A 26,927-nucleotide genomic window follows, 5' to 3' on the forward strand; every position below is an offset into this window, starting at 1 on the left:
CAAATAAAGAGAAAAAATGAAAGGATTAAGACACACTAACTATAAATATTAATTTATTACATAAATTGAGAATTCGTGAATGCAAAAAAAAATAAAATTAAAATAAAATAAACTTTTAGTGAGAGTTTATAGTATAAATAAAATATAACAAAAAATAAAAAAAAAAGAAAAGTGAGGAAGAAACAAAAAGAATATGTTTTCAAGGGGAAATAAAAATAATTTTTTCTTTAATATAAATTATTTTGTTTTGAATTTCGAATTCGAATGGAATGTGTTTACTCTCGCTTTCATCTGTTTTGTTTTGTTTGACCTCAAGTTAACTTTTCTTAGAGATAAAACTGTAGACTTTGGATGCTTTATAAAGCATCTATTTTGCTCTAGTTTCATGTACAATCTTTTTTAGGCAAACAATAGTCGGTTTGTGTGGAAAATTTCTGATGGTAAACATTGATGATAGTTTGTGTTGTTGATTGTTTATTTAAGGCAAGTAAATTTAGAAAGTAAATAGTTTTGTTTAGTTTTTATTTAAGGGACAAACAAGTAGTTTTTTTTTTTTTTTTTATAAAAAGGGAAAATATTACAACTACCTTTTCTACTCATTGTGAATTAAACTTTTTTATTTTAATTGAGGATATTCGCTTTAAGTCTTGAAGTTGGACAAAATCGAAAAAGTCGATAAAGTTGGACACTGACATCATTAATACAAGCGACTGTGTTAATTGAAAACGTTCGATGTCTGATTTTATCTAGTAAAAACTATTTTTTTACTATTGGAACTTTTATTTTTTTTTTAAATTAAGGGCCCTATTATGATTTGCGAATCGCTAGAAATTTTTGGCGAATCAAACTTGTTAAGCCTCTAATATTATGCGTTTTAAAAATAAGTACCTGGGTGACCGAGCTTTGCTCGGTATCTTTAAATGTCATAACCTTCAGTGAAAAAAGTCAAATGTAAACAGCAATTTTTTGGAGTGGGTTTGAGTTTGCAATGACCAGTTTTTTCGCGGGTTACAAAACACCACATTCCCACTTTATAATCCAGTTTATTTACGTTTGAATACACATACGACGATCAGTAATGGATAGAAGGGTTACAGGAATCTGCATTATCGAAAATGCCTACAGCAATGAGATCCCTTTTTGTTCAAATTTTAATTTACGGGTCAGAAAGTTTTGGATAGTGTACATAAAGTTAATCTTTTTTTCAAGTTTAGCCTTGTCGGCTTGTTGTGAGTTATTTTATTTTTATACGTTAACAATAGTTGCATTTAATCAAAAGAAAAACGTAAGACAAAGGTAATGTGTGATACCTAATTAACAAATTACTTAAAAGTTTCAATACATGATCAAAAAAGTCATGATCGAAAAATTTTTGTTTAGTTATTGTAAGAGAAAATACTTTCAAAATGTTGTATTTGCCTAGAGGAAAAAACCCTCAAAATTTTATCGAAATCTTTAAAGCAATTACCAAAAAACTAATATGTGAGAAAAATAAGCGTAGCTGTGAGCGGATGTTTCTAAAAGTACTTCCAAAACATTTTATTCGGCTAGGGGACCAAAACCTTAAAATTTCATCGAAATCCTTAAAGTTGTTACCAAAAAAATTCCATGTTAAAAAAGTGGGCGTGGAGGTGGGCGGATTTTTCCAAAAATACTTCCAAACTTTTTACTCACTTAGATAAACAAACTCCGAAAATTTCATCGAAATCCTTAAAGTGGTTACCAAAAAAAAATTCCATGTTAAAAAAGTGGGCGTGGCAGTGGGCGGATTTTTCCAAAAATACTTCCAAACTTTTTACTCACTTAGATAAACAAACCCTGAAAATTTCATCGAAATCGTTAGAGCCGTTCCCGAAAAAACTTATATGTTAAAAAAGTGGGCGTGGCAGTGGGCGGATTTTTCCAAAAAAACTTCCAAAACTTTTGACTCGCTAAGATAAACAAACCCTGAAAATTTCATCGAAATCGTTAGAGCCGTTTCTGAAAAAACTTATATGTTAAAAAAGTGGGCGTGGCAGTGGGCGGATTTTTCCAAAAAAAACTTCCAAAACTTTTGACTCGCTAAGATAAACAAACCCTGAAAATTTCATCGAAATCGTTAGAGCCGTTTCTGAAAAAACTTATATGTTAAAAAAGTGGGCGTGGCAGTGGGCGGATTTTTCCAAAAAAAACTTCCAAAACTTTTGACTCGCTAAGATAAACAAACCCTGAAAATTTCATCGAAATCGTTAGAGCCGTTTCTGAAAAAAACTTATATGTATGTTAAAAAAGTGGGCGTGGCAGTGGGCGGATTTTCCAAAAAAAACTTCCAAAACTTTTGACTCGCTAAGATAAACAAACCCTGAAAATTTCATCGAAATCGTTAGAGCCGTTACTGAAAAAACTTATATGTTAAAAAAGTGGGCGTGGCAGTGGGCGGATTTTTCCAAAAAAAACTTGCAAAACTTTTGACTCGCTAAGATAAACAAACCCTGAAAATTTCATCGAAATCGTTAGAGCCGTTTCTGAAAAAACTTATATGTTAAAAAAGTGGGCGTGGCAGTGGGCGGATTTTTCCAAAAATACTTCCAAAATTTTTTACTCGCTTAGATGAACAAACCCTGAAAATTTCATCGAAATCGTTAGAGCCGTTTCCGAGATCCCAATTTTATATATATTTATATATATATATACATATATATAAACAATTTTAGCTCGTTTAAAGTTATAAGATATTGTAACATCATTTTTGTTAGATTGGATGCATTACGAGGTGAATTTTGTAGTTTTCTAATAGGAATACCACGATTTGAGTGTTTCCCAAATCGTTCGACTCGCGAGCCATAATAGGGCCCTAAAATATAGATGGCCACAGTGGCGTATGTGTAACATTTTTTATATTCTGTTTACACACATTTATCTATTGAAAACGAATGTTAATTTCTGGCGAAAAAAATGTGTTGTTTTGAGAGAAAATAAATAAATTTAAAAAAATCTTAAGTTCTTCAAGTTGCGTATGAGCTCTAATTGAATTCTTAAGCACTCGGCCACCTCACCAAGAAAAAAATAAATACCGAAAGTGAAAATGTCATCTGTTGTTCTCAAACATCCTCAAATTGTAAAACGTCAATTCAACAAAGCGAAAAACGTACTGAGGTTGCTGAAATTGATTGGAGTTGGAATCTAAATTGTGAAAAGTTAATTGCGTAACTGTCGCAAGCCGCCCACTTGGGACGATTAGTACATTTATGCTAGTTGAACTTGTTTGTGCTAAGTTAGAGTGTAGCATGACGCGTGAGCCACAACTAAGAAAGGCGAATTTTAACCCAAATCCGAAAGTACCGGAAGTGACGCAATAATTTTAGAGCCTACCGTAAATAAAAAAAATCACGTGGAGATTTAGGATACCAAAAGTCCATTATGAGCTAAAAGGAAAAGAAATTCAAATGATATGCAAATGCCTGTCTCAAGGATTAACAACTTTGGTCTATCGTTGAAATTAAACGGTTATCGATATATGGAGTGCATAAGTGTTTGAACGATAATGAAGTAATTTCAACGACAATCGTTTTAGAAAATAAGGACTTTTCTTCAAAAAAAACAAGGCATTCGTTCAAAATAACAAACAAACGTATAGTTCTTTTAAAAAAGATTTTGATCTTCACCTTAATGCAGTAAGTATGAGAAAAACGAATCAGGAAAAGTTGTAACACTATTAAAATGTCGGTTTTTTTTTCCTGTGTGTCGTATAAAGGAATCAGATCAGTTGAAAGTCATTAACCCCTTTCATAAATGAAACACACACGGAAATTTTGTTTTCATTTCCATTTATATCTGGAGAGCAGAAAAAATTTTAATTTTAATTTGGTCAGTGCAACGATTTGCTTTATTTTCTTTGAATGTTTGTGTTGCAAATCGAATGATAGTATACGTGTTTTATTTTCCCTGTGATCCAGATCAGATCATTGTATTTACTTGCGTTACAATAACAAAACAAAATCGAACTTTTGTTGTAAAGCAAATAAAAACAATGATCTGATCTGGATCAAGAGGAAAATAAAAGCCGGCTAGTATAAATTTATTAGAAAACCTTTTCTGAGTTGTTTTTCTGTAAGTGATTATTGAATTTTAAGTAAAAATTTTATTTCAGTGTATTGCAATTTGTACAACTCTTCTTAATATAGCGAAGTTGTTTAAAAAAAAAAGAATTTAGAATTCTTCAAGATTTGTTCATCGTTATCAGTCTTGACAAGACGAATTCTAAATTATCGTATGTAAGCAATTTTGCTAGTGCATTGAGAAAGGAAACTGAGCAAAATAACATGTCAGCAGTTCGTTATATAACAGAAGCAGTAACATTTTGAGCCAACTTCTTTACCTATCTTCTTCTTCCTTTTTCTCGGCGCTGTTATGATCTCGATGTCGAGGGGATCATAACTATCCCACGTAACTGCTTCACACTAGTGATCCGCCTGTGGGGTTCGCCGGGTTGACCTCAGAAATCGGCGGCAAGTCTCCCGGTTTTGTATTGTTCCATTTCTAAGGCCAACTGAATGCTGGTGGTTTTGCATTTGCTTGTACCAGGAGTTTTTAGGCCTACCTTTCTTTCTATTTCGTGTTGGAACGTTGTATGATATTGCTTTTTTGACGGGGTTCTCAGGATCTCTCCTTTGAACATGGCAATACCAACTGAGTCGGTCGTGTTCAATATTTTGGGAGATGGTGTTTTTAACATGAAGGCTTCCTCGGATCTTCGTACTTCTAATTCTATCAAGCTTTGTTACTCCTGCTGTCATACGAAGCATCTTCATCTCAGCTACCGTTAACTTACTCTCATACTTTTTGTACATTGTCCAACATTGTGAACCGTATGTGAGTGCTGGACGCACAACTGCGGTGTAGAGTCTTCCTTTCAGCTTAGGGGGCATTTTTCGATCACAGAAGATGGCAGAATTTTCCCGCCACTTCATCCACCCTACGCCAACTTCTGTACCTATCTATTCAAAAAATAAGATCAGCGACAAAAACTTTGTTATCGGTTTTTAAAACTTAGGTTTAAACGGTCACTGTGGTGTATGTGCAACTTTTTATTTATATTTTCTATCGCTGACTAACTAATGATAACCAATAACTAATTTGAATTATTTTAATTATATTTTGCGCAAAAAATGCATCATGGAACTCGATGAAGAAAAGTCGATTCTTCAGAAATTTTGTATAATTCAACTACCTACAGTATAAATTAACTATAATCATCATTTCTAAATCAGTTATAATTTTCAAATTTAATCTCTATTAACAATGAATTTAATTCTTCATTTACTACATAACTTATACAACTATAAAATCAAAGTACCATTTTTAATATGCTATAACTGTCAGCTTATCATCGTTATTTATAATTTATTCAAACCTTAAAGCTCTAGTTTGGAATGTACGCAAACATCCACCCCCTATTCATATTGGTGAAAGTTTCCAACTTTTTTACTCCAATAGTATTCTAAGGAAACTTAAATTAATAGTCTATTTAATAGACCCGAGCTCCAGAGCAAAAATAGAACAAATTCGTTCAAGACTTTTTATTGGCGATTATGATTCCTTGGCATACAAGAATACTCCAGCCAAAAGTGCTACTAAATCCATTGGTGCATTTCTGAGAAAACGGCAACACTGGTCGGTTTTCAGTTTTTTTGATTTAACTCGAAAACCAAGCCTGACTTTGAAATGGTTCAAAGACACTTTTCATAGCAAATTAAATTTTCTGTCAAGTTAAGATGGTTAAAAAATTTTAAAAATTATTTTTGTCTAAAATTCTAACCTAAAATCAAAGAAAAAAAAGTTAAAAAATTGACAATTTTATTTTTTTTTACTAAATCAAGGGGCATTTTGTGTATGTAGCCGGGACGTCCAAACTTTGTACTAATGAAATAAAGAAGAGGTAAAATCCTTTGATAATATGCAATTTTTAATTTTTTTTGTCAAGAAACAACTTAAATGTACCTATTCAAAAATTAGCACTTTTTCTAAATTTTTGACTTTTTTAGTTAAAAGCAAGTTTTTAAAACTCGATAAAATCGTATTAATTGGTAACTTTTAGACTTTTAAAGTAAACATACTTCGAGGGATTGATTTAATATAAACTAAATATGACAAACAAAAAAATTTATTTGCATCCTTATGGCCTTTTGTGCAATTTTGTGTATGTGCATTTTTATAAATTCGGGTCGAATGGATGGACAGAGAGCCATTAGCTTTGGTCTATTGCATAGAAGAACATTTAATACCAACTCTTTTACTGTTTTCAATGGCCTGAAAAACAATTCTTGTAAAATCCGCGACCAACGAAAAGTTTCTCTTGAAAAACGAAAAAAATACTCTAATGAGTTTGAAACAAAATAGCTCAGGGAAATTAGTAAATCAAATTGCACTTTTCGCGGGACAAATTTTTTTCATGGAACGTATTTAGGTGAATGTCCTTATCGTAAGAGTGAATTTTTTGGGATGATAAGATATCGGGAACAGCCGCCATCTTGGAAAAGAGGTCGGTGCCGTTTTTATTTTATAACTCCATTTTTACTCATTTAAACCATAAATGTCCGAGGGTAGACTTATTATCAATTAAATTATCTAAAAAATGATATACAAATGAATTCCGTGAGTTAGTTAAATTCAATTTTATAGTCGGTCAAAGTCCGGGTTCTTCTCGCAAGGTTAAGACAATATGACATTTTTTCAAATATCTGAAGAACTTTTGATTTGTTTGGGATTTTCTTAAAGAATGAATTATAGCACTTTTAATTATCTATGAAATGAACCCTTTATTGTTTTTGTAACCATCACATTGTAGAGGCAACCAAACGTCGAAGTCATGATATACGATTTTTTAACTGAACATATTTGGGATTTCAATAGTTCAAATAAACAATCAAAAATTAAACACAATAGTCTCGAAAACATAACGGCTTACACACCTCATATCTTGAGTTATACTTATCGTAATGCTGAGATTGAGGTGTTCATGTTTAGGAAAAATGACAGGGTATCAGTTCTTATATTTAGAATTTTAAATAGTGTCACTTGAGCTTATTCACATTAATTGGAAAATTCACTTCATTTAAAACCTCGGAAACCATATAAAGGTTAACATTAAAGATTTCAAACTTTGAATTCAATATTTAGACGAATATAGTTAAAAAACTGTTTACTTATATTTTGGTTATACCTCCACTTCAAAAATTTGCTCGGTCTAATAGAAGAAAACTTGTTATTTTCTCACTTTTGGATAGTAGAATGTGAACTTCGACGTTAGATGGCTTATACATTATGTTGGTTACAGTAACGATAAAGGGCTCATTTCATAGATAATTCAAAGTGCTATAATTCATACTTTAAGAAAATCCCCAACAAATCAAAAGTTCTTCAGATATTTGAAAAAATGTCATATTGTCTTAACCTTGCGAGAAGAACCCGGACTTTGACCGACTATAAAATTGAATTTAACTAACTCACGGAATTCATTTGTATATCATTTTTTAGATAATTTAATTGATAATAAGTCTACCCTCGGACATTTATGGTTTAAATGAGTAAAAATGGAGTTATAAAATAAAAACGGCACCGACCTCTTTTCCAAGATGGCGGCTGTTCCCGATATCTTATCATCCCAAAAAATTCACTCTTACGATAAGGACATTCACCTAAATACGTTCCATGAAAAAAATTTGTCCCGCGAAAAGTGCAATTTGATTTACTAATTTCCCTGAGCTATTTTGTTTCAAACTCATTAGAGTATTTTTTTCGTTTTTCAAGAGAAACTTTTCGTTGGTCGCGGATTTTACAAGAATTGTTTTTCAGGCCATTGAAAACAGTAAAAGAGTTGGTATTAAATGTTCTTCTATGCAATAGACCAAAGCTAATGGCTCTCTGTCCATCCATTCGACCCGAATTTATAAAAATGCACATACACAAAATTGCACAAAAGGCCATAAGGATGCAAATAAATTTTTTTGTTTGTCATATTTAGTTTATATTAAATCAATCCCTCGAAGTATGTTTACTTTAAAAGTCTAAAAGTTACCAATTAATACGATTTTATCGAGTTTTAAAAACTTGCTTTTAACTAAAAAAGTAAAAAATTTAGAAAAAGTGCTAATTTTTGAATAGGTACATTTAAGTTGTTTCTTGACAAAAAAAATTAAAAATTGCATATTATCAAAGGATTTTACCTCTTCTTTATTTCATTAGTACAAAGTTTGGACGTCCCGGCTACATACACAAAATGCCCCTTGATTTAGTAAAAAAAAATAAAATTGTCAATTTTTTAACTTTTTTTTCTTTGATTTTAGGTTAGAATTTTAGACAAAAATAATTTTTAAAATTTTTTAACCATCTTAACTTGACAGAAAATTTAATTTGCTATGAAAAGTGTCTTTGAACCATTTCAAAGTCAGGCTTGGTTTTCGAGTTAAATCAAAAAAACTGAAAACCGACCAGTGTTGCCGTTTTCTCAGAAATGCACCAATGGATTTAGTAGCACTTTTGGCTGGAGTATTCTTGTATGCCAAGGAATCATAATCGCCAATAAAAACTCTTGAACGAATTTGTTCCATCCAAAAGGGTCTATTCAATAGACTATAAATTAAAACATAACCTTTGATTCTTTGATAGTTAGATATGAAATTTTATTATCAACACAAAATACAAAAAATACATATTAATATGACCATTAAACACATATCATAGCAGATATCCTATATCCCTATGGGTTACGGTTACAGGGTTGTAACAAAAAATTCAGCTGACAAAGTTTCCATGCTTTAAATTTATGGAAAATTAACTCAATATAAAGTTTACACTACACACCACTTGATTGATATTAATTTTATTTTTTTGATTTGGCGTTGGTCCGGGCTTATTTTTGAATGTTAGTTCCATTCCAGGTCTAAGAGATGTAACAAATCAAGTCAGAACTTTTGTTTCCAAATCTAGGGCCAAACTCTGCACAGGACTAACCTATGTATTAAAAAAGCAAAAGCAGATCCAATTTTCTATTTATGTAACATTTGACACATAAAAAAGTTAAACCTCAAAATTAAAGACAATCTATAATAAGCTTTAAAAAATTAGAACTTGATAAAGGTTTCAAGTATTTGAAGAGTGCTTATAAGACACTAATCAAATGATGCTGAGTGTTAAAAAACCTCATGAACTTCAATGAAACAAGCTTTAAGTTATAATTCCCAAATTTAATTTATATTTTATATTAAGTCCTCTACTGCCTTGCGATATCTAGATCTAATTACTCAGAAATGTTTCTATTATAAATGTGCAAAATCGTTTATATACAGCCATTTATCATCAATTTAAGCTAACATTGCTGATTTCGATTCCACCTAAAACCAAAAGGACCTCACCAAAAAATAAGGAACAGAAATCAAAGATTTAGAATATAATTTCCAAATGAATAGGGTATAATACCGCCTTTTTGAAAATGTAATTAATTTTAACACTGCTATGGAGGAGAGCTGTTCCAAATGCTGGTATGGCCCAGGATTATAATTAAACTTGTCCTCAGCAAAATTTATTAAATACACAATATCGCTTCCCCCTACACTAAATCGCGAATTTAATTACTGGCGGTGGCTATGATTGGACATCATCTACAGGATACACACCTTCCATAGAAATAGTGGAAAACATTGAGTCCTTTGCTGATGAACGAACGAATTATCTATGGTCAATCAATTTTTGAAATTGTATAGAGGCTGGGGAATCAAATTAATCAAAGCTTACAACAGAGCAGAGCCAGATGAGATGTGTTAGGAAGTTGTATTGCTCTTTCATAACTTCTCCAATAATTAAGGTTCTCATTGCCCTTTCAATTAATGATGGTGGCGGCACCATGTATCTCGATTTGAATCAGTGGCGAATATATATCCTCAAAACCTAATTGGAATGTCGTCACCTCCCTTGGTAATATATTCAGACGATAAGAGCCTGAATGTGGAAAGAAATATTGGCAGGCAATAAAATCCACGTACGAGGATAGAATGAGGCAGGAAAATCTACTTTTCTTTGTTTTTCTATAGAAAAAATACTCGCGCAAGGTCCTTGAAACAAAACAAGAAGTCGAAATATACGGTAAAATAAAGTCTATTTAGAATTGATTCATTCCCAAAGGGGAGCGAGCGTGGATGGAGTTACTTAAAGGTTATTTAGAGAAGCAAGAAAGAGGTTGCCTTAGAAGTCGGATATGGTATTTGTATGGGGAATCCTGCTGAGGGCAAATCCGTTCCTGATTTATCGTGATATACGTATTCATTTGGAGATTGCTATTGTAACCTCAACCCTGCCTACTCTCAGTTCAACGCGTTAAATTGATTTGAAATTGATTACTTAGTTAGATTGAGGAGCAATATTGCTAAGTATCGTATTAATTGTATAGAAAGATCTAAAGTAATAAAGTTATTTGCATTCATTTTTCAAGCTTAATGGAGTCGGAATATTTTAAGATTTCTTAAATCCTAAAGACATTTTCTAAAGGAATAATGAACACTTTCTTTGAATCTCAAGGCATTCTTTACAATCGAATACTTTGGATCTTCGAAGAATTTGTTGAATACTTCTTTGCTGTTTACTATTTCTTTTGTTTTTTTCCCTGAAAATGCAACCAACCCTAAAGATTGAATGAAATAGATGAACATTTACATAAATAATGTATGATACGAATAAGCATTGAAAAGGAAAATAACATCCTTGGAAAGGATAAATTTGTTTGCAAGAGTACGGTGAAGTTGAGATAATTTTTAACCATAAATACTTATATGTGTGTTCTTTTTGACAACTTTGATAGATATAAATTTTCAATAAATATATCAAAACACTCGATAAAATTTATAGCCAGTTCACAAATTGTATAATATGTCTTATCGTTTGAGGTAGTAGGTATTGAATTCTGAGTTATTAACAACAATTTATTGCTCGTAAACAGATTTTTGGCTTTTTACGAGTATGTTTGACATGTTTTTAATATTTCAAAGATATGAATATTAATTAATTTTTCTATTTCTGTAATAAAATAATTCTGTTAAATTAAAATTTAACAAATTCAGCAGATATTCATATTAAAAGGATCTATAAGTACCACTGACTTAAAGCTTGGACATCTTATTTTTATTTATAAACTATTAAAAGAATACTCTTTTGAATAAAGTGACTAGCTGTTATTTATAAATATTTAGTTTAATTTGATTATAATGAATCTTTATTTATAAACTGTATCTTAACTAACCTAAATAGAACTTTCTTTGGAATTGTTTCGTAGGTGTTACAAAAGAGTTGGAATACTAAAAGTTATGGCATCCAAAAGCCAAATAAAGTTTTTATTCACAGTCATTGGGGAATACAACATGTTCTATTTTGGGGGTTAAAGTCAAAGTTTTAATGTTGTGATATGGTTTTTGCGATTATGGTTAAATACCTTGTACAATTTAACTTGGCACTGAAAAATTCATAAAATTTAATTTTTTTCATCAGAAATAAAGGTGTCTAACTCTAAGTATGTACATTTTGTGTAATTCATTTTTTGTTTAATAATTGGTTTTAAAATATCAATTCTGAATGTAGTTACTGAGCTGATTTTGTATAACTTTGCATTGATTTCGCCACATTAATGCAGAACTAGCCTAAGTCACAATTTCAAACTTTTTCAGGATTTTTGTAGTAAACTATTACCGTAGTAAACTAGTATTTATAGAAAGTAGCATGATTTTAAACAAAAATGCGCGAATAACCCAACTAACAATTTTACTTCCACGAAGCTGTTACGATTTTAGAAATATTGCTTGTATAGAGAAGCCAATTTGGCCCACCCGAGAAGCTTGGTAGGCTTTAGAAGAGTCATATGCAAGTTCATTGGAGAGACTCAAAACATGTGTCTAATGCCTTATAGAAACAAGCATTCAAAATTTGAAAATGTGTATTATTGCTACGGCTTTTAATTTTATTTAGAAGATCTTAGCAGACTTGTCGAAGGCTTGTGAAAGTCTAAACGAGGTATATTCCAAATAGAATAAAAAAAAAAAAAAATATTTTTTTTTCATTTTAATTTTTTATATTTTAATTTTATTTATTTTATTTTTTCATTTTCTTGTTTATTTTCCATCCAGTCAAAGTTTGTTTTTGAAATTAAATGTCCAAACACAATAGGTGTGTTTTTTGGCATTGCTATCCGTGTCCGCAGTTGGCGTTTACATGCATTACAAAAACAATACGCAGCTGCCGATAGGAATACAAGCTAAACCAAGCTTCAGATAGAATTTTTACCAAGTGTATAAGTTTACGTTTTTTTTTCTCTTGGTTTGTGCATATAAATTTTTCATCAGTGTTGATATTTGGAAAATCCTACTGCGGATAGTTTTGCCAAAAAAACACGCCTAATTATATTGAGAAAAAAACTTCTTACTTGATTCATTTTGCGGGATTTGAACCTCGTACGTCCTGATTGATAGTCCTGTACCGTACCCATCGAGCTACTTAGGTATATACTAAATAAGTTTCAAATTTGAACTAGTTGAAACCAGAGCTTCATTTGTTCCATGTAATTCTGGAAGTAAAATCCGTTTATTTTTCATTTTTCTTTGTGCATATTTGATTATTTTGAATGACCTACATACATAATGTGATCATAAATCCGACAAATTTTAAATAAATTTATGTCTTCAACAGCCTTTAGTAATAGACTGGAACTAAGCGAAAGCTCGAATTAAACAAAAAATTAAACATACATATCTCACTTCCAAATAAAAAAGTTCTATGGTTTTAGAATCGACTAAGTTAAAATTGAACTGCCTCTAAGCCAATTCTAAGTTTAAAAGTTAGATGTTTTATTAAAATCGAGTTTTGCTAAATTGGTATCTATTACTTCATATCGTAAGAATGTCCAATGTTTTATTTAAACTCACGTAAAGCCTAAAAAACATCCTTAAATTTCTTGCAGACAAACATAGTTATTTTCAAAATCAACACCTTAAAAAATTTTCATAAAAATAAAGAATCGAATGAAAAAAAAATGTTTGACTTTTTTGTTACTTCTTAGCTTCTGAAGGAACGATAACTACTTTATGTACATACGTACATTCGTTTTGTTCATATACATAAAATAGATTTTTTTTCTTTGATTTGCTGATTAAGGATCTAAATACAAACAGATTAATTTAAAAGGAGAATTTCATATGCGTTCACTCTGGTGTATACGTAACATTTTTTTACGTAACATTTATTTAATTTTACAGTACCAATAATTACTCTTGGACAGTGAAATAAATATTAAAAGCCTTGTGACACTTGTGACACAGAGACCGTTTTTAACGCCTAATTGAGGTTCCATTTCCTACTAAATGCTTGATTTTCGGGGCATTTCCGATGGCAGAAGTTTGCCTGTCACTTCTTTAAACTAACGCTTACGTTGTAAGTCAAATCGTCAGCACAAGTAATTTAATTTCTAATATATGTAATATATATAATAAACATCATGCACTGCATATTAATAGAAATACAAAATTTAGGTGAAGATAAAAGTATTCAAAGATGAATTTCTAACGAAAAAAATCAACTCTAACTCCTGGATCATTCATAAAAGTTCTTGTAACTAATAAATTCTCTAATGGGAAATGAAACAATCCACATATTTGTATCTCTATGCCAAAGGCTCTTTTATAAAACTTACTCAATGAAAATAAGAAAATTAAGTTTTTCTTGTCAATGTACTTACTCAAAGATGGAAGTATAAATAATGCAATAAAAGATATATTCACTCGACTAAAAGTTGTCGTCGTGCGTCGGTCGTCGTCATTGGTCGCTAATAACCGAATAGCCTTTCATTATTCCAACCACGTATAAGCACCTTCATCGATTTTTGTCATCTAAATTTATGCGATGGTACACCATAACTCATTTGCTAGACATGCAAACGTAATATCAAAAATAAATATTATTATTCGTTGATTTTGATCAATATTTGGATTCAATCAATTTTATTGCTTTTACCTAGTTTCGTATATAGCTTTGAATCATTAATATGAAAAAAGATGCAACCAAATTGCATTGACCGATTAGATATTTCGTTTGAAAATTACGACCTACACTTTTTTGATGAAATAAATTTGACACTTCATAAAAATGCAATTAACCTAAATTTGATGTTCCCCATGGTCTTTATGTGATATCAAAGAGAAAAATGTAAGTACTACACAAGGGCATTGCCTAGAGAGAATTAGTTTATTTCGTAAACGTTTGAGAAAGAAAACATCATTAATCGTCCTAGCACTTATTTTAAGATTTTCATTTAAAGTCAATTTACCATTAAACTTTTTTCTTTTATATTTTGTTTAACTTTTGTTGATAATAAATTATTTATGTTTACTTTTGATGTGAGCACCTGAATGTGAACAGCCATAAAGTTGATGTTCTCTTGCGCTTTTTCCTAAACGTTGATGGTGATGATTTAATTGTAGTAGGTGGGCGTGGGCCTGTCCTCTTTTCTACACTTAGTTCTGATTTGATTCACTCGCGACAGGTTTATGATTGATGAGTGGATAAAATAAACATAAAAAAATCGACTTACATTGCAGTCTCAACGGTAGTTAAATTTCATTAAATGATACTTTTTACAAGGCAGTTTGAAAATGATTGATAATGGGGGAACCTTATTTAAGTGACATGTCTTTAAAGTGATGTTCGTTTTTAGATTTTTTTTTGATTGACTATGACTTGAATGTTGGAAAAGTACATAGGTACCAAACATACATAAGATAATAGGCTTTATGAAGCCTTAAACGATATACGGCCGTTGATGAATATTCATATTCATGATTATGATTTGTGTTCTTAAATTTTAGTATTAATTTTATCGGTCTTTAGAACCTAGTGCCCACTTTTACCAACTTTATTCGTATTGAATATTAAGAAGACTCAGCTCCAGCTTACAAAATTTAATCAACTCGACGAAATGGTAACGGAGTTACGAATAACAGAGTTACGCGCGACAGAGTTACGGCCGTCAAAATTACGCGAAACCGAAGTTACGAAAAACTAGAGTTACGAGTTCTAAAGTAATGTTAAGCTATGACATGTGATTTTTGGGTTGGCAACAATAATTGCGAGGAACGATATGGAATTATGGAAATACAAACAAGAGATAAACATTTTTCTCATTGGTCAGAACTAAATGAGTAAAGGGAAAATGGGTGTTATTTAATCTTGTAAAATTTTGATTGGATAGGTATACCTAGATATACATATATGGTTTTGTTTTTGTGAGAAAATCGCAAAAACGTTGAAATAGAAAAAAAAACATAAGTATACTTATGTAAGTTTGGGGGACATAGTTGAATTTAACTTCTTATTTGTTCAACTAATATTGCAAATACGTATTTTTTTTTTCTATTAATTAATATAATTATTCATAGCGTATTTTGTAATACCCACTTTGTTATTATTTATATTAAAATAATAACCAAACCACCCCTTTTTTTACAGACGTTATTTTGGTGTGGTGAACTGTTGTTGCAATTGTTGCCAACCCAAAAATCACATGTCATAGCTTAACATAACTTTTTCGTAATTCGTAACTCTAGTTTTTCGTAACTTCGGTTTCGCGTAACTTTGACGGCCGTAACTCTGTCGCCCGTAACTCTGGTATCCGTAACTTCGTCGGTTTCCCCAACTCGACTACTTTGGCTGAAACAAATTTTATGAGTTTATCAGAACAGAAGATTAGCACTGTCTCAATTCCCTGTAATTCTCTTTGGACAAATCTGGTGGTTTCCAGCGACGCGACGACGTACAGCTGAAAATAATATCTTGTTTTGAGTTGTGATGTGCTGCAATAGACTATTGTAAGACTTCATCTATGTATGTTTTAAAGAATGAAGTTTGTAAAGTTAACTATCGGGACTGCAAGCTTTCTGGCTTTTTTTCAGGTTGGTTAAGTTTTACTCACCCCTATTACGTAAGACATTCGTACTGAAATTACACAAAAACGAGTAGCTCTAGACACCGAAATTGAAAATTGAATAAAGCAATTATCGTGTTATAGAGAACTGTGGAGTAAAATTTCTAATTTAACACAAATTGGAGCTTCTAGGGCAAGTCCTTTTCTTGTTGTTTTATTACAAACGACTTAAGTAATAAGAATAAGTTAAAATGAATCTTAAGAGATGCAAGGTACAACGGTGATAGTCCGTTTCAAAAAGAATCATGAAGTGTGTGGCGTTTGTTCGTTAGACGGAATTATCGCTTTAAAAAGTTCCTCAGGAGTTTTCTTTTGGAAGTTTGAAATTATTGACGCCAGCAAAAAGACCATTTACAAAAAAAAAATCTTTAATTTTGGCTGATTTTTTTTAACTGCTTAGTCTCCCGGTACAATGCGTGAGGAATACCCAATATAAAAGTACCAATAAAAATAAAAGGAAAGGTTTGACATGAAAATTTTACGTTAAGTCGGATAGAGGAAGAGAGTCAAATAAAATTCTAAAAAGGTAGAATTGTGTTGTGTCACAAACACAAACTTAATAGTAGAGAAATTTTTTCTCAACATTTCCAGCAGGATGGCGGCTATCTATCTGCATTGTTTGGATAAGAACCACCCTATTGTCAGTGGCGTATCCAGAAAAAAATGTGGGGGGGGGGGCTGGAAAATTTTTCAAAAATTTTTGATAAGGTAAATGTACTACAAATTTGTCTCTTTTTTTATTCATCTTTGATCGAGAGAAAAGCGCTGTGCTGCGGTACTGAAAGTCGTATAGTAGCATTTTACTGCTCCCGACAACTTCGTACTACTGTCTCCTCATTTCACATTCGAAGTAGCTTTTTTTCCAAGTTCTTGTATCCCAAACATTTTACACAAACAGCAATGTCTTTAAAAAAAAAAAAACATTTTTTCGTTCGAACTTTTTCATGTGCTGAATTCAAAACTGTTTACAGATTTATTCCTACCACGTCTAGTTTTTGAGCTAAACTCATCACTATATTTCCGCAATTCGACCGAAAGTAAACTGGCATCACTTTTCAATTTCACGTGAAATTGATCTTCGATCGATTTCGAAAACTTCGAACTGTCAAAACTAAAGGATTATCCATTTTTATTTTGTTTCTAAAGTTAAATCACTGCTACTTTGAACATGGATGCAATTTTATTGGCAACTTTATTGGAATAAAGCAGAATTTAAAAGAAAAAATAAGAAGTCACATTTTGCGAGACATATGAAATATGTAAGTGAAATGCAGAACATGGGCGATATTATTGCAAATTTTCAAAGAAAAATGAATTAGATAAAGTGTAAAGCGAAAGAGGTTGCAAACACAGAGGCAGTGATGAGTTATGATATTTCATGCCTCATGTGTTTTATGTATTTTGTATTAAATTAACAACAAATAAACATTACAAAACAATAAAAATATAAGTTTTGATAATATGTTGTCCAAAAATTGGAGATTCATTGAAAAAGATACCAAGTTCACGAGCAGAAACAAAGCGAATTGAATTCGATCAGAAAATCTAAATGAGCGAAAAAATTTAGAGCACCTAATTTCACTATCGGCAACGCAAGTGAATGCTCAAAAAGTGAAATGCAGAACGTAAAAGTCTCAAAAACTAATTTTCAATGTCATTCTCTTGATGTTTAATCCGAAATATATTATATTTTTTAATAATATGTTCCTTTTTTAATACAAATCAGAAGCACAAACTGGAATTTGCTTAAATAAACCATTAGTTATGTTGACCACTAAGATATTGAGATATAAAAAATTTGTATTTCCAATATCTTCGAGAAAAATATTATTTTTGAAAAAAAGTAATATACTCAAGACAATAAAATACGACGTGATTGCATAAGAAGCTTTGCAAAATTTAACGGTGATGTAATTCGAAGTCAAAATACCAAACAAACTATTTGAAGAATTCTGAATTGGACTATAATCCTGAAAATCCCAAACCTCAACGTCAACTAAGGCACTTACTCCATTTTAGAATTTGGAGGGGGCTCGATCTTTTGAGCTGCATCTAAATCTCTACGTTTTACGAAGAAGTTTCAGTTAATCGCATGTAGATTATGATGAAATCAGCTAAATAGTATCATGATTTTGGAGGCTTGGGGGGGGGGGGGGGCTTGAGCCCCCTGAGCATTTAGTAGGTTTACTGTCTATTCTGACGCTATCCCATTCATGAAAAAGTCTCAAAAGAAGAGTCCAAATGGCGGTCACTAATACTTCTTTAAAACATCAAAAACAAGTATTTGAAAAATAGAAGTTTTTCTAAACCAAATTGAAGTAATAAACACAGTTCACGCATTTTTTATACTTTGTTTTTACACTTTGTTTTGACAGGATTCATTGGTTCATAGCACCCTTTTTATTTTCTCCAACTTTGATTTTTTTTCTCATAATATAAAAAAACTCAGATTCAAAACTATGCGAATGTTAACTACTGAAATCGATTAAGTGTTTTGATGTATTCTGATATCAATCCTAAAATATACCTTCTGAAGGATATTGATATTTATTTATGTTGCTGAGGAATTATTACTCAAAATAATTAACTGTGAGTTGGCGGGAAATTAAGGAAATTGATTTCCTAATATTTATTGCCTATGACGGTGACTCTAATATATATGTAAGTCTACAATATTATTATTGACTTGAGCTAGGGGTTAAAGTCAGGCGATGTCTAAAGTGTACAAGGTTTGTTAAAAAAAATTGATTCAGCTATATTATATCATTTCACACTATTTCGTTGCCTTTCGTTGCAACCTACTTCAAAAGCGAATAGGTTGGCCCAAAAATACATTATGTGCTTTTGTTTAAACTTACTTTCAAACAACATGAATTTAGTTTTTTTTTTGGTTTTTTTAGCTTTACTTTGTCAAATACAAGGATCTTTTTTCTCATTTGATGCACTTCTGTTATAGAAAAAAGATACTTACATATATACTCGTAACTGCTTATTTTTAAAAAAAAGCTTAAATTCATATTCACCACTTCAAACAAAGGTACGATGACTATACTTACTTTAATCGTCTCTTTTTATTCTTTAAACTGAAAAATTCTCAACATTCCTCAATTTCAAATAATAATACTCACCCAGCTTCAAGTCAATACGCAAAAATAAAAACAAAAACCAATCCACAAATTACAAAAATGCAAATACAAACCAATTTTATATTCACACTCATTTCTTATTTTGTTGTTTTATTTTTCTCCCTTCGTTTTATTTATAATTGTATATTTAGCTAAAAAAATTTACATTTATTGTGATTTTCCTAAGGATATAATTCTATACATAATCTCATAGCCAGCCAATCTAATGGATGCATCAAAAATATATATAAATTGTTTTCTCTTTACTATTTGTATGAAGTCCTCGTACTTGAAAGCTTCGCATTTACATTTTCAGTTTTAGTCCTTTTTTCCTTCAGTCTTAGATATTTGCACAACATTTTCGTTTATTTCAGCACATTCCATTTTGAAGTTCTCCCTCTCAAATATTTGAGTTTTACATACATACTTGGCACTTTCCAAAAGAGTAGATATAACCTACATTATGAAATAAACGAACAAAAAAAAATTATTAATATGTGTATCAACAATAGAAACTCAAACAAGAATGCAGTAATGCAGTTAGAAGAATCAAAACTCAAGTGCAAATTAAACCACCTATTTGTTTCTTAGATCCAGTAAAATAAACTAGAAACTCATTTATTCAGCATTAGACAAAGAGTGCATTTCCTTCATTTTTCTTTGTGTGGTAGTAGGTAATCCATAGATGCTTAAACCAGGCTAATAGCTTAAACCATAGATGCTTAAACCATAAACTTCGCACGATTTATAATTCTATGGAGTTTGGTAATAAGTCCAAAATCGTCGTTTTGAGATAAATGCATTTTAAACTTAGAAAAATTCCTCCAAATCCAGGTTTATTTAATACAAATATATTGGGATGCAATTTTTTTTTAAATAATAATATTTACACAAATAACTTAAAAAAATTTTAATTTTTAAGCGTTTTTATATGTTTTAAGTAAGATTTGACCAAACTTTTTGTGTCCTTAGTGCCAATATTGGAATTAGTTTTTTTTAAGAATTTTAATTTTTCGGACTTACTGCAATTTACTTTTGTTTTTTAAAAGAATCAATCGATTAAAATATTTTCCCGTCATTGATCAAAAAGCAAAAGAACTGAGTTGTGCTGTTTTGACCAAACACTCATTTTTGATTGGTCAAAACAGAACAAGTTATGCCATTATGATCAAACATAATTTTAGAAAAGGGAGTTAAGTGTGAGGGCCATTGAATATCTTTGGAACTAGTTTACTTAGAGTTATGCTGTGGAAACTAAATGCAAATATATTTTTTTTTAAATAGTTCTGCATACTTAACTCATTTTCGAAAAAATGGACTTATGCTGTTAATACCAAACTCCATAGAATTATAATATTTAAATGGTAAAGAATGAATTTTTTTTTCTTCTAGCTCAATTTTTTTTTTAAATACTATTAATAGTAGTGTTATTATCTAATTAATTTATATTATTTGTATTGTAGATTTTTGTTGAAAACACTGCAAAAAAGGCTGCTGAACAACTCCCGTGCTTAAAAAACAAACACTATTTCGGGTCTTTTTACTATTAAATAAACATAGTTTCCTTTCTTCTAAACGAAAAAAAAAAAACAGTCTAAGAACTCTCTAAGATTTGTATACATACTTTGTGTCATCATTGGACTCAAAATAGTTCTGTTATCACGTCTTCTGCTGGAAATAAGGGTGATAAAATGCAGCAAAAGCTTAAGTCCGACAAACATTTAAAATTTTCATACATTGTTTCAATTTTAATTTAAATATCTTATATATAAAAATGAGTTCGTTTAGTGTGTGTGGCCGATAAACTCGCGTTTGGCTGGTCCGATTTTGGTAATTTTTTTTTTGTTTGAAAGGTATTAATATGTAGATGGTTTGTATCAAAAAAAATAATACCTTTTCTAGCATCTTTACATAGCTGTCAATATGTACGAGTAAAAAACCACTCTCGCTTTTTAAAAATTTTAACTAAGCTTAATTTGTAAAGCTTTCAAAATAATTAAAAAAGTCTGATTTTGAGTGAAACAAATAATTATTCGTCTTGTGATATTAAATCCACATATGGACTGCACAGATAAAATGTATATCTCTGATTTTCATTGAGGACAAATAAGTAAAGCATTGGCACATCAATCAGAGTTATGGTTTGTATCTACATATTATAATATTTCTCCTGTGCGTTTGTTTGTGACCCTACTCCTAAACGACTAGACAGATTTTTCTGAAATTTTGTGTGAAATATATGTGAAAAGGTCCATCCGAAACGCTGCTGTCAAGTTATAGGCAAATTCCATATTTAGAGTCGAATAACTGAACAGATTTTTGTGAAATTTTGTTTATTTGATAAGGTCTATCCGTTACAGGTTTTGTTTTATAATTTGATCCAATAGGTGGCGCTGTTTTCAAGTTATAGGCAAATTCCATAGGTGGGGTTGAATGACTGGACAGATTTTTGTGAAATTTTGTGTTATGACAAGGTTCATTCGAGACAAGTTTTGTTTCATGATTGGACCCAGTAGTTGGCACTGTTGTCAAGTTTTAGGAAAATTGCATATTTTGATTTTTGTGAAACTTTTTGTGTCTGATATAATTTAATCGAAAATGTTTTGTTTCATTAATTTGACCCGGTAGGTGGCGCTTTTGCCGAAGTAGTCATAGACAAATTTCATATTTGGAGTCCGAAAGACTTGACAGATTTTTGTGAAAGTTCGTTTGTGTGATAAGTTCCATCCATGTTTTGTAAATTATAACTGTATTCGGTAGGTGGTGCTGTTGCCAAATTATATATAGAAAGACTTGACGCTGTTGTCAAGTTATAGTTAAATTCCATATTTGGAGTCCGAACGGCTGTATAGACTTTTATGAAGTTTTTTGCGTTTGATAAGGTTCATTCGAGACAGGCTTTGTTTTATAGTTGGACCGAGGGGCGTACGTTGAGTTGTCGGGGCCCCAGGGCAAGACTACATTTTTGGGGCCCCTTTGATATAGAAAATAAGAACAAATAAAAAAGGACGTATACGCCCACTTATTTTTTTTGGGGCCCCTGATGTACCTATCATTTGTTGGGCGCTAAAATTATGTAAGTAATATTTTTTGGGGCCCCAAGATAATATGTAATTTTTCTTTCAAAAAAGCAATTTTTTTTTGGGACCCCTAAGGTAATACTTTTTTTTTAGATGAAATATTATGTGACTGGCTACCAATTCACTGAAAAATATAATGTGTCTCTCTTGTGTCCGAAGTGATTCATGTCAAGTATCTTATCTTTTTGCTTCGATACTTTTATAACCAGTTGCCTTCTCTAAATTGTCTCCTTACGGGGCCCTGGCGTGTTGGGGGCCCCGGGGCACCACCCCACTTGCCCCAATGGTGTGTACGCCCCTGTTGGACCTGGTACGTGGCGCTGCTGTCAAGTTATGACCAAATGCAATATTTGGGGTTCAAAGAGCTCATATTCAAGGCTAATAAAAACAAACACGATTTAACTCTTTAAAATGTTATTTCCTCATTTAAAATTGTTTACCACTAAGCTATATCTCACAGTTGAAAATTGGTATGATAAACTGAAACTTAAAATTTGTTTAAGTTGTTTCAACTACCAATTTATTAATACAATTTCCGCATTAATTTAAAATGATTTAATCTTCTTAAGAAAATATTTTAATATTTAGACGTATGTATAGAATTAAGACGGAATCTTTTCATTTTAAGTCGGTTTCTTTACAATTTACAAAAAAAGATTGCTACCTTTTGAATTTCCTAAATAGCCAAAAAATATCATGATACAGTCAAATAAGGTGAAAAAAGGAGTAAACCTCGGAATGAATGCTAATAGAAATTTTTTTTTTGTTCAATACCTTCGGTTTGGCATTATATAACATACCTCAAAAGTATAGAAAAATCTCATGTCCGCAAGTCGTGATTTTCAAGGTCAAAGCGTGAAATGGAGATTTTCAAAATAAGCAATAAAAGACAATGGTATTATTTTCACATATGATACAATACTTCGAGGTATTTTTTAATGCTGATGCCAAAAAATCTAGACAAGATCAAGACAATCTGACGTCTCTAAAAAAAGTTATACCTGTTTTTTAATTGTCAACCCATATTATTATAATAGTTGCAAACTTACTACCGAAAAACCCTTAAAAGTTATGGTAGAAAGACAAAATTTTTCATGAAGGTTTTTATATTCATTATCATTAAGAATCAAAACAATGCAATGAAAAAAACATTCATACCTATGAAAAATTGGTATTTTTTGAGAAAAGGGACAATTTTGGGATATGCACTAAAAAACATCCTGGTACAATCTTATAATTAGTGCTGATAGGCTAATTTTTTTGTTTGTATCTTTGTTTAGATATTCTATAACTTATGTCAAAAATCAAAAAAAAAAAAAAATTTGTAATCAGCATTAAAAAATGCCTCGAAGTTATGTAATTCTTGAAATTCTAATTTTGAAAATCTCCATTTCGCGATTTTAGCTTGAAAATCGCGACTTTCTAGACTTTTGAGGTATGTTATAGAATGCCAAAACGAAGGTATTGAGCAAACAAAAATTCTATTAGCATTCATTCCGAGGTGAAACCCTTATTTGACTGGATTATCAAATTTTAGTAGCGATAGCTATCAGACAAATGGTTTGCTTTTTTTAATACTTTATACAATTTTATGTTTGTGTTCCATATATCAAGTTGTGGCCCGATTTTTTTGTATTGGAAAAGGTTAACACATTACAAAGCCAAAAATTGAAAATAAATACAAGAAAAATGCGGAACGAAGTCCACCGGGTCAGCTAGTGTTTTATGTTAGTTTTTTTCAACAATAAATCAACGTTGACCATATTACATTTTACGTTCCGTTTTTTCCCTCAGTGTACCATTAAGAAGACTTGTTCCTGTCCTTGGTTTCAATATTTGGTCAATGAAAGATTCGTTTTAAAGTTAAGGATAAGTTTTTCTATTACACAAAATGTTACACATACACCACAGTGAACGATACAAATTAAAATTTGGTAAACAAATTTTTACGATTGGTAACTATTGTTTTTGTTTTAAGAGCGGAAAGCTTCTATTATGCTTTCAAAACCAAAAACAAAAATGCAATTCAAGATTGGTAGTTTAATTTGCACCTGAGTATGTATAGTATTTATTTTCATTTATTGTTTATACTTACCCATTGCAGCTGATAACAATGATCCCAATCCTTCCAACCAGACAGGACCATGGATAATCTTCTCAACAGGCATCACATGCAGATTGGTTGCTCGTGATGGCTTCTTCAATCTCCTCCATTTCATCGATATCATCAAAACTCTTTTGCCTCCTTGCAGTTTTCTTCTTAACAACTACAACCGAACCACCACAACCACCAGCTGAATCTTCGCAGATATTCATTTGAATTCCATTGCCAGAACTACTGCTATTGTCCCTCATAACCTCGACTTCTCCTTCAAAGGACCCATTTAAACTTTCACTTCGCGATCGAATACTACTACTCACTCGCAATGCCTCCCTCCGCATACTCGTCGAACTAGATGTACTGAGATTTGTAGAATTCGTATGGAAAGTACCTTTTCGCATGCCATCCATCGATTTCACAGCCACACTTCTACGATTGCGGCATCCAAGCAATCTTCGAAACCCGTTACGGAATTTTGATGACATCAAATTGTAGAGAATCGGGTTCAGTGCCGAATTCAAGTACAACATAATTCGGCAAAAATATAAAAGATTGTAATACCCTTCGATTCCCAGGGCGACAATACTTTCCGGTGGCATTAGGATTATCCAGAGTGTAAAGGCGCGAAACGGCAGCAGACATAGGAAGAAGCTTAGCACAACGGCGACAAGCATGAAAATCACTTGTTTGCGGTATTTCAGGACATTGGTTCTATGAGAATGGGGATGAAGGCGTGGGTTTGGGGGATGATGATGATTTTGATGTTGATGCGGATGTGGTTTCCTTGCTTCTTCTGCTGCTGTTCGAAGTGGTGGTGGTTGTGGTTGATTGTGGTGTTGTATTATTACTCCGGGATTACCCATCAGATTCCAAGCAATAATGGTATACAATATAAGAAGGATGACAAACGGGAGCAGAAAGAACAACGTGATACTTCCGATGAAATAAAATGCTGTCCAAAAAGTGTCGGCAGATGTGAGGCAAACGGCGACTTCAGATCCATCAATATAAGTTTCCATTTGGTATGATGCTATTAGCAATATTGGGCTGTTTTTTTTTTGTTTTTTTTTTATTTTTTTGGTTGGTGTGTAAAATTTAGTTGATTTTGTTTTTATAATTTATCTAATCAATAATCTCAATGGGAAATAAAATGTGTGTACACTCCTCGCATAGTAAAACATTATGACGAATTTTTTAGACTGGTTATGATGACAACTTTGAACTTCAAATAAAATGACAATGAATTTAAAACTGTTAATCTGCAATCTTCTAATAAAAATCTAATGAATTCTCGATCTGAAAAGCTGTTGATTGGAAGTAATAAAACAATGTAAAAAAACGTGAAAAAAATGGATCTGTATTCCTGTTTAAGTTGTTTTTAGACTGTTATTAGAAAATATCAAATGTCGGTTCCAATTTTAAGTATAATTTCAGGATATGGGAATATTTTGTGAAATGGACAAAGGACGAAATTTTGCTTTGTTTTTATTCGTTCGCTCTTATTACATTAAGTTGGAGTAACCTTTTGACCGTCACTTCAATTTCAGTTTTTGACATATTTTTTTTTTTATTTCTGTTGATTCTTGATACAATGAGTGTACCAAATTAATTTAATCTTATTTTCACTTAAGAAAAAATGTTTCGATTTCATAAAAATTTTATCTTAATTTTAGATCAGAAATTTCAATAGTGATCCCACTCTGGCATAAGAAAACTTTTAAGAAGATACATTTTGAGAGCTCTTCAAAAATCATTTTGAGAGACTTTCAAAATCATAGCTGACTTCTTGAATGCCTTGAATGCAATCAATTTATTTAATGGAAAATAATTAATCTTTCACATTTTCACAACTTTTTCAGAAAATCATTATTTATGCTTCGATCCAAAGGAGTCACCATTTTTTTTGTAAAAATTATATTATTTATTGGACAAGTATTTTGGAATCATTAGTTCTTTAAACTCCATATTTGACTACGCTAAAAGTGGTTCATAACAGAAGTCTTATTTTAAGTCACCTTTTTGATTATATTGGCTGTTATCTGGCAAATATCATGTGTAGCGGTGTCTTTAAAGACTGCATGAGATACAAACTTATAATATAACCATAGATACACAAAATCAATACACATATCAAGGCCTTTCCAAATTATTACGTCACGTTACTTTTTGACGTCAAAAACGTGTTTAAATTTGGTACACTGAAGGATATTAGGTTGATAGCTATTAGTATTCTCTATCAAATTTAATCACTTTCCGGCAAGAAATAGCAATGAAAATGTTAACTTAACACCAAAAAGCATGAAAGGCACTGTGCGGATTGTACGAAACCACCCATTCTTCTTTGAAAAATTTGGTTTCAGTTCTTTTATTCGGATTTCTGATTGGACTATAGATTGAATAATTTAAAATATTTGAGAAAACAGTTAAATATTTAAAAATTTACTTATTTTTTTATTTATAATCAAACTGATTTGAAAATATTAGTAACAAACATTTTGACAGATATGAGTGTAATTTTAGGGAAAATGTTCGTTCATAAAACCCAAAAAGTTTCTTTGATATTTTTCATCCTATTTATATCACATTTAGGCTATTTGGTATTAGGCCGTTCACGGCTTTTTATTGCAGGG

The 26,927-nt window shown here is 31.3% G+C and overlaps 1 protein-coding gene across 1 annotated transcript in view; it reads right to left on the reverse strand.

Annotated features, from left to right (window-relative positions):
* Window positions 1–18,948: 18,948 nt before the first annotated feature.
* LOC129913308 (growth hormone secretagogue receptor type 1) overlaps window positions 18,949–26,927 on the reverse strand; it is a 79,023-nt gene continuing 71,044 nt past the window's right edge. The window contains exons 5-6 of the mRNA XM_055991914.1: window positions 24,292–25,344; window positions 18,949–19,572 (exon numbers count right to left, since the gene is read on the reverse strand). Coding sequence (XP_055847889.1) covers window positions 24,354–25,344 — 991 coding nt within the window. The 3' untranslated portion in view covers window positions 18,949–19,572; window positions 24,292–24,353. The remainder of the gene's footprint in view (window positions 19,573–24,291; window positions 25,345–26,927) is intronic.

Source organism: Episyrphus balteatus, chromosome 3 (genome assembly GCF_945859705.1).
Source record: "Episyrphus balteatus chromosome 3, idEpiBalt1.1, whole genome shotgun sequence".
Classification (NCBI taxonomy): Eukaryota; Metazoa; Arthropoda; class Insecta; order Diptera; family Syrphidae; genus Episyrphus; species Episyrphus balteatus.